The sequence below is a fragment of the Notothenia coriiceps genome, unplaced genomic scaffold (assembly GCF_000735185.1).
Source record: "Notothenia coriiceps isolate Sejong01 unplaced genomic scaffold, NC01 NC01_scaffold00022837, whole genome shotgun sequence".
Classification (NCBI taxonomy): domain Eukaryota; kingdom Metazoa; phylum Chordata; class Actinopteri; order Perciformes; family Nototheniidae; genus Notothenia; species Notothenia coriiceps.
Window position 1 is genome coordinate 16,921 of NW_011355538.1, and position 9,624 is coordinate 26,544.

Sequence of the window (9,624 nt, forward strand, 5' to 3'; positions counted from 1 at the left end):
AAAGAAGACTGCTTAACTAAAAATTAACTCAAAATTAAAAGTACAAATAGCAATATACAAAAAAAAATTCTTGACGCAAAAGCCTTTACACCTTAAACAGATTAATGTAGTTATCGTAAAGGAAGTGTTAGGAGATGTTTGAAGTGATTTTGGTAGAACTTGACTTTATGACAGGGACGTTATTTATTATTGCATTGAAGTCTGCTTAGAAAGAAAACAATTGAAATGGAGCTACACAGACTTGAGTGATATATCGGCTACAAGATGGTTTACAAATTGTAATCACATGATTGGAACATTTGAAAAGAGGATTCGTGTTAGTGGATGTATTTATAAAAAATTAAAATGACACAATGACAACATTTCTTATATCTTTATAATCGTCTCTCGATTTGAAATATTTTTTATTTGTATTTAACCTGCTGTTCCTATTGGTCGGATCCATTGACATTAAAGCAGTGCTCTTGTTTTACATTTCTTTGTGCACGCTATTTTTCCGAACATTTATAAGTTATACTTTTAAAAAGTGGTGGGGACAAAATTGGCCATTTCAAAATGTGGTGGGTACATGTCCCCAGTGCAAATGACGCCTATGGGAAAAGTACTAATAGCAAAATAATTGAAATACTCAAGTAAAATACAAGTCCCTCAAATGTGTACTTAGATACTTGAGTAAATACTTTAGTTACTTAACACCACTGCCCCTACCAGATGTCAAGATTTAAGATTGATCGGAATAAATGTGTCTTTTTACCATTATCATACTAGTCTGTGCAAATATGGTTTATACTGCATGCCCATGTCTTTAGATTCTGCAGTGAATCATCTCGATTATACACAATCTTTGTACAGCGGCTCACTCAGCGCTCATGCCCGCTGCTGCTGCTTCTGACTCTGGGAGGATGGACGGTGTGTCGTTGCCGGGGTGAGTTGGCTCAGGGGGGATTATTCTGTAAGGCTGTGATTCACGCTGCTTCTACATCTGTTGGATAACATTTTACCCCACATGATCCTCCGGACATAAACCCCACAGACAGTGCAACAGCTTTCTGCTAGCAACTCGAACTGAAGCTAGCCTTGTTGACTAGTTAGCTTCAGTTAGCTAGCACCGTTGGTTGCCCAGCTGGAGCAGTTGAGTTGCTAACCAACCTGCCAGTTACCATGTAGATAAACTGTCATCAAGAACATACTTATATACGGAGTGTAGACCGTCAACCAAAATGTGACATTACTACAATTTAAAGTTACAATTAATGTGAGTTAACGAGAGCTATGATAAGCTTAGCAGTTTAGTTTAATGGTTGACAAAGCTAAGAGCTAGCCAGCCTTCCAACTTGACGCTCAAGAAACTCAAACAAACATAGTTTTCCATCTTAAAAAAAAAATGTTGGCTATAAAGAGAAAGTTCAGAAAGAGTCATGATTGTTTAGTGATTTGTACCTTTGTGAATTAAAACAATACCCTTTGTCCTGTTGTATATTCCTATATATCTCTGTTGCTTTGGGGAAAGTATTCAGTATTTTTTTAATATTGTGTACACTGGATATTCTAGTGATATATGGCTTTTCTTCTATCTATCTATCTATCTATCTATCTATCTATCTATCTATCTATCTATCTATCTATCTATCTATCATGTGGCTTGTTAGTGCTGCATCATTATTATTCAAACTGTAACTAGTATGTGGACAAAACACTTTGTGAGAACACAGTACTGTACATATAATCGTCTCTTTCCCTATCAACAAGGTGACTCATTAAACCAAGCAAAGCTCCCTTTATGTCAGTTCTTAGTGACGTTTTTCACCTGCTCTCAGATTAGTGGAGTCTGTCACCATTGGTTAAAAGGGAAATGAAAATAAATAATTCACCTGATGTCAAAACGTTCAAAGCTCATTAACAGTAGGTTGTCTTCTATAAATAGTTTTGGATACTTTTGTATTATATGTTTTGTGTATGTTTATGAGGAGGGCGTAAAGGGCTTATTTATCTACTATGCCATAGACACCATACTACTGTTATTTTGATAAGACACCATCCTGTTATTGTTCACCTACTCCATGCCAAGATTTTAAGAGATGGGCTAACACATTGTATGGTTTTTAGTTTTCATGGGGTTTGGGAGTGTCCTTTCTTTCAGTCTCTCCTATGACTTAAGAATATGATTTAAAGGATGTGAGTCAAAGAATACTGTCATACCATTTTTGGAAAACAAAAGCGGATCCCCAGTCAAAAAGACAAGCTTGAATGATTATGTAGTGCAGTGAGGAAAGGGACATCCATTAGATTATTGCATTAGGTTTACGAATAATGTATCCAAACATGGGCAATAAAGAAAACAACAATTTTACTACACTGATTAAACCTTTTTCCTACAGTGCAAACACATTTAGATATAAAGTAAGTGGCCTGTCGGCTGATTGAGGAAACACTTTATTGTACATTAACAAACCAAAAAAACCTATCATTAATTTAGGTTTGCTTATAAAGGTCCGTGTTAGCAGTGATCCCACGTATTGGATCGTTATCTCTCATAGAATAATAACACTATTTACACCAGCTACCAAATACGTTTATTTAAAACACTCAATTTGACTTTTACCACAGTTACTCAGTGTTTTATCATCATCTCATAACCCGAGAGATGAAACATAAACTGTGGGGTTGCCATTAATATCTGCTGATTCTGCTTCTCTCATGTCTCAGCAGTCTGGTGGCTGCGCCGGCCTCGCCGCGTCCAAACTGCAACACGGATTCAGAGGAGGACACGATGAATGGAGGGCTGCACACCTTCAACCAGACGCACATGAGGAAGGCTTTCCAGCTCATGAACGAGCTGAGGAGGCGAGTGCCTGACGGTGTTGTTCGTTTCTTACAGAAAGAATGAGGCCACAAACACATGTCACCATAAAAATAACTACTGGCTCTATACTTTGCTTGAGTTGTTATGCCTGTCTAACATGTGCCTCTTGCATGTTACACAAAGTACATAGCTTTAAATGTCTGTCTAATAGAATAACATTTTAATATATCATTTCATTATGTGAATTTTACCTTTTTATTTGATACTTTTAAGTGTACGAAGTGCACATGTAGTTTGACTTTGATTAATTAACAATTAAACTGCAACAATTATTAATTCATTAATAGTTGTACATTTTCCTATTCATGCCGTTATTCTATATTTGATATTAAATACCATATGCCTCCAATCTAATGATGCAGCTTTTAAAGCCCGCCACACTTTTCCGGTTCTTTGATGGTTTCAGTTTGAAAGAAAACCTAACAAGCTGAAAAAACACATGCAATGTACTGAAACTAATAGGGTTATCTGATTATGTGTAAAAAGACTGCAATTACAGTCCTAAATATAATTAAATACTTTAGGGTTCAATCACAAAAAACTCAAATATTTGTTTCACTTGTGGTCCTCAGTAAGAAAGTAAAAAAAATTAAATCACGACTGATCTTAAAGTCAGAGCAGACTAGTAGGCCACTCTTGACTGATAGTGATATTAAAACAGGAAATGCATAATTTCTCCGGGAGGTTTTAAATACAACCTGGGAAATGAACACCTAATCTGGCACATTAGCTGGCAGCCGTCCTGCGAATACTTGGCTTGTCACTGCCAACGCTTTATCCTCTATCTCACTCTCCGTTTCTCTTTTATACTTCAGTAAAAAGATGCTGTGTGACGTCCAGCTGGTGGCAGGGAGTGTTGAGGTGCCAGCTCACAGGGTGGTCCTGGCCTCCTGTAGCCCCTACTTCTGTGCCATGTTTACAGGTACACACACACACACACACACACACACACACACACACACACACACACACACACACACACACACACACACACACACACACTGTTGGTTGAATGGCATTTGCTAACCTCTGTGTGTTTTGTAGGTGACATGAGTGAGAGCAAAGCCCATCAGGTGGAGATCAGAGAGGTGGACGGACAGACCCTGAGGAAGCTGGTGGACTACATCTACACGGCTGAGATAGAAGTCACAGAGGACAACGTCCAGGTGAGGCAGTGTGTGTGGGAGGCTGCAACTTTGAATACAGTGGTGAAGGGATGATGAATTTTTGTAGGCCAGGGAAAAGTAGTAAAGGTAAGACATAAGACTTTTCAACAGCTGCCAGAGAGTTGATGAAGCGGCGAGTAGGAAGGGAGAGAGTGTTTTCCTGTTTTGACTTGATGATATTTACTTCTTGTGTTACGCTGGCTTTTACCGTGTTTGCGTCTCTAAAGGTTTGGCCTTATATATGAACAGCAGTAGGATAATTTGAGGGGAAAGTGACAGTCTCGTCTCATTGGATATCCTCTGATGCTTTGTGTGACTTTTCTCTCAGCATTTCCTCTCCTCTGTTGGTGGGATTACTTTCTAAGAAGCAAACTTGTTTTTGCATGGGGGACTAAACACTAGCTCAATTCATTTGTCACATTTTCTTTTGATCTTTGCTCAGTTATAAAGCATTGGGCACAGTAAGAAAGCTTCCTTGGTTTGGAGGAGGAAACTTACCTTATAGCGGCTGTCGTGACCTTTTTCTGTGTGCAGTCCTTTGTTTAAAGCCAACGTCAGAGCACCAACATAACAAGCTGGTTGTAACTGCCAAAAATTCGGATTTTCAGGAATTTCAAAGAGATTTCCATGAATTCTATGCGCAGTACAGTTACTGTAACACCGTTTTTAAACGCTGTTTTGCTTCGACTTTGATTCAGAACACATTCATTTTAGCCTTTCGATCTGATATTTTGTTGTGGTAATTGTGAACTATTAGAAAAAATAATACAACAAAGGAAAATCTAGTTTGTGAAACAGCCTTTACATTTCAGACTACTGCCATTAAAGCAACACACAATCTATTGTCTTCAAAGCAATAAAGCATATACATAACTCTTTATATCTGGGACCACATGAGCAAAAAGGTTGTAGTTTTTTTTGGGTGATCCGAGTTTTTGCTTATCATAACATAACCCCTTCAATTAAGGACTGATCACTTTAATTGTTTTGGATTGTTTGTAACATTTCAGACAGGCCAAAATGAACCTGCCTGAGGACGGTGTTTATAACCAGAGAAGTAAGAGCTGGGAATGGTTGTGAGTTTTGCTGTGAAGCTCTGGTTTGAAGCCTTGTTTGTGTCGGTGGAGGCTGCATGGCTCTCACGTAGGGCTGTATGAATGCATCAGGCAGGAAACTTCCTCTGATTATTAGCACAGGAAATGTGCATGGACAGAGGCAGGAAATCCTCCCGCTGTTAGCAGCGTGCCTGCCTGATTGGCTCACTTGTTTGTGTTTTGACTACAGACTCAAATTTGGTAAAATATTATTTTCACTTTTAATTTCTCTGAGCTTTCCTTTTAACAGACAATATGTGTGTTGTTTTAATCTGCCGTCAGTCCTGTGTGGGCTGTGACGGCAGAGCTTCAGTTCCTGATGTTTCCCTTTAGCAGATATGATGCTTCAGGGCAGCTTCAGACAACAGGAGACGGTAACAACACACACTCACAGGATGATGAGTGTGCAGGGTCAGGCAGTCTGTCACTGACCTAGTTAAGATTGTGTGTCAGGATTGAGCTATGGGTGTCTGTCTGGTAGCACCGTGATTTTAACACTGCACTGACTGCTTACTTCCACAAAAAATCTGTATTGGATTTTATTCGATATATACGAGTATTAATATTGTGCTTGTCTTGTCACCAAGGTGATATTCACAGGGGTTATTGGCTGGCTTGTTAAAGTATTGATTAGTTTGCACTAAAAATAGATGGATATCTGACTTCAAGCTATCAAATGTTTCTAAATGCTTGGCTGTGAATGGTAAAGAATTGTTTTTTAACACTTTTGAATCCATAAGATTACCCAGAATAAGGGTTCCTAAGTCAGTTCCTTCCAGTGAATGTTTAAAATGACACTTTCTCTCTGTGTGTGTGTGTGTGTCAGGTTCTGCTGCCGGCAGCCAGCCTCCTGCAGCTGATGGACGTGCGTCAGGTGTGTTGTGAGTTCCTGCAGTCTCAGCTCCACCCCACCAACTGTCTGGGCATCAGAGCCTTCGCTGACCTGCACACATGCACGCAGCTCCTCGACCAGGCCCACGCATATGCCGGTAAGCTTCACACCTCAACGTGTGTGTGTGTGTGTGTGTGTGTGTGTGTGTGTGTGTGTGTGTGTGTGTGTGTGTGTGTCTGTCTGTCTGTCTGTCTGTCTGTCTGTCTGTCTGTCTGTCTGTCTGTCTGTCTGTCTGTCTGTCTGTCTGTCTGTCAGCAAGCAGCTCTTTGGAAGGAATGTGTTATGTTCCAAGGGAAAGTGTTAAATGCTGAAATTCACACAACAAATGTGATACTTGACCACTGTTGGGTATTTGCATGTTGCAGAGCTTAATACAGACATGTGGTGTGTGTGTGTGTAACCCTGCTGGTTTGTGTCTCTCAGAGCAGCACTTCTCTGAGGTGGTGCAGGGAGAGGAGTTCCTGGGCCTCTCTCTGCAGCAGGTGTGCAGCCTCATCTCCTGCGACAAACTCACCGTGTCCACTGAGGAGAAGGTCAGCAGCAGCACCACGTACACCCATATTATACTAATATTATGAGACTACATTATATACTATACTATAAACTATCGTCTTACATTTGGAAGAATGGAGTATAATGGCTTAAGTGCAAAACATCATTTTTTTAAATTTATCTTTACGCACTCAGTCATCAAAATCAGGTGTGTAAATATTTTATGAAAACCCAAATACAAATAAACGACATTATCCTTGCAATATCAATGTCGAGGTATTTGGCCAAAACTGAATTCAGCCCTTAATAAAAGCAGTTTGTCTCTTCCCTCGTCGGTAAAAGAAAATGTAAGAATTACGATCTTAATTAAGTACGCAAAACAACAATCTGTGTCTGTATTAAAAGACATTGTCCTCGTCATCATGCCACACAGAGACTTCCTTTTGACAGACCAGCAGCAGACGGACATGTCGTCCCCTACACTAGCTGCTAAGGTGAGCTCATCAGATGAGTTCCTGAGGACGACATGTCCGTCTGCTGTTAGTCTGTCACTCGTCCTGCTGTCAGCAAAGAGAGAGAGAGGGAGCCACACTGTCACACTGCTCAGTGTCAAACTGTCGGAAACAGTTACTGCCGAGTTATCTGTTTCATTTTAGATCCCTGGCCACCGCTTTCGTATTGCACTCATGTTTATAGGAATGTGATAGATGAAATGTCTTGTTTGTGTGGATCCAAATTTGAAGCCACTAAGAACAAGGAAACCTCTTGGAAGCATTTACACATTTGACACTGTTAGCCCTAGTAGTCACATCAGCTACATGAAAACAAACCCTTAAAGGTCCCATTTCATGGCCATTTCCACTGATCATAATTCCATTGTTGAGGTCTACTACAATAGATTTACATTGTTCAATGTTCCAAACTCACATTGGTTTCTCATACAGCATCTCTGTATAGTATGTGTATTCACTCTCTGTCCGAAACGGCTTGTTGGAGCTCCTGCCCCCCCTCCATGTGAGCCCACTCTGCTCTGATTGGTCAGCTCGCCCACTCTGTTCTGATGAGTCCACCACCGTTACAGCGGAACATCAATGATTATGTGTTACAATGGCGTTAGCAACCAGAAAATGACACCAGTAAGGACAAACACATGAGAATGCTGCGTGGGGTCTGGGTGCCGTGTCGCGGCTCGCTGCTGCGAGGAGCGGACAGTGTGAGCTGGGTTCATTTCCGGCTTGCTGCGTGGGGTCTGCGAGACAGCGACACGACGCGGGAAGCGGGGGGTGCTGAGGGGGCTACAGCACCCCCATCTGCGAGGCTCCACTAGCACCCCCAAACGCAGCGCACCTACAGTTTCGCAGCTGCTAGGCTCCACTAGCACCCCCCCAGCGCGTCACAGTTTTTCCGCTGAGAGAGAGTTTGTGTGTGAGGAGCTCCACGGATTTGGGTACGGTCACGTCTCCAACGAGGCGTTCTGGGGCAGCACAGACAGGTATTTTCTGTGTTAGAGTTTTACTCGCTACAGGGTGTACTTTGAGGGTTTGTGACTCTGCAGACCGTTTACATGCATACAAACCTTCATAACACACAAGGGGACGGGTAATAACTGTAAAAGCATGACATGGGACCTTTAATAACTTTATAACTTATATACTTATATAATATAAAATATTAGCACTTTCCATAAGAAAGGGTTATAATAATTTAGTAAAGGACCTTCTTGAGGAAATATGCAGTCAAAATGTCCTTGGATTGTGTGTTTTACAACTCCAAAAGTTATTTAGCTTAATCTGTGGCACTCCATTTTTAATGCGGGACCAAATCATTTAAATATTTGGAAGAACTACGAGAAATTATAATTTATGAACATTCTTGGATTTCTTATTTATTTGATTACTGTAAAAAACATTCAGAAAAATTATCTACTCTAATACATCTTGAAATTATCCCTAAGGGTTTCTTAGATGTTCGGTACAAATTGTATGTCAATTCAATAACAAATAGTGAGCCCTAGATTACACTAACTTCAAAATTGCGCGACTGAAGAAACATTTGGAATAGATCTATAAGAATTTGCAAGATGTCATGAATTTTACAGAAATTAATTTTTTTCAAGAACACAATGACATGAGCCGGGTGGTCTTAGTGAGTTGGTGTGAGATGAGATGACCCACACAAACAATACATGTATTGCTATTTAATAAGCTTAAAGGTAGGGTAGGTAAGAATGGAGAAACCAGCTGGAGTGCGCTAGAATTTGAAAGTACGCAGCTGGAGTGCGCTAGAATTTGAAAGTACGCAGCCGGAAAAAATCTGCCCCTTCCTTCAGACTTCCTTACAGAGCCCCTCCTCCAACACACACGGACGCGCACATGACCAATGAGGGCACGAGATAAGTTTGTGCACAGATGGAAGGCTGACAGGCAGGTAGGCCATCCAGTTATCTGAGCCGGGCCGGCTCAGATGATTGGTCGTGCTTTTTACAGCGCCACGGCTTACACAGATGACATTTTTGTATGTATTTATTGTCAAAGCATTTAATATATTCACTGCTATCGGGATGTTAAGAGCATTCCATGGAATATAACAAAAAGTGTTTCTGAAGTGAATTACCTACCCCACCTTTAAGTGGTTATATAATTAATCTTATAAAACGGACAAGTCAAATCAAGCAATCTGATTGGTTCTTAGCCGTGATATAATGAGCGTATATCACGGGTAGAATTGTACTTACTTTACACAACAAGTCAGTATCCCTCCGCGTCTGAGAAAAGCTACAACTGTTACATTACGTCCGTTACGAAACTAACTAACAAAGCTCAAGATGGAAACATGTAAGGCAGGGGTGGGGAACCTTTTTCCGCTCAAGGGCCATTTCAATTTTTACAACATCCTTCGAGGGCCGTACAAATGATTGAACTCAACGTCTGCTTAAAAAACTCAAATCACAGCCCATTCATTTCGCGTTTCTTTCATGCAGTGCAAAGAAAAAGCAACCTCTTAATCCAGATATTTTGGTGGCATGACCACAAAAACAGAAAGATATGGACTCAAGATGTGTGCAAATGTATTTAGTTTCATATCCATGTGGACATGATTTAAGTGTGGTGGGGGGGG

General features: G+C 40.6%; 1 protein-coding gene across 1 annotated transcript in view; it reads left to right on the top strand.

The window, feature by feature from the left end:
• Window positions 1-861: 861 nt before the first annotated feature.
• Window positions 862-9,624, top strand: part of LOC104954102 (kelch-like protein 3) — a 13,227-nt gene continuing 4,464 nt past the window's right edge. Inside the window, exons 1-7 of the mRNA XM_010781157.1 lie at window positions 862-925; window positions 2,707-2,844; window positions 3,679-3,785; window positions 3,908-4,029; window positions 5,950-6,112; window positions 6,439-6,565; window positions 6,941-7,035. Coding sequence (XP_010779459.1) covers window positions 870-925; window positions 2,707-2,844; window positions 3,679-3,785; window positions 3,908-4,029; window positions 5,950-6,112; window positions 6,439-6,565; window positions 6,941-7,035 — 808 coding nt within the window. The 5' untranslated portion in view covers window positions 862-869. The remainder of the gene's footprint in view (window positions 926-2,706; window positions 2,845-3,678; window positions 3,786-3,907; window positions 4,030-5,949; window positions 6,113-6,438; window positions 6,566-6,940; window positions 7,036-9,624) is intronic.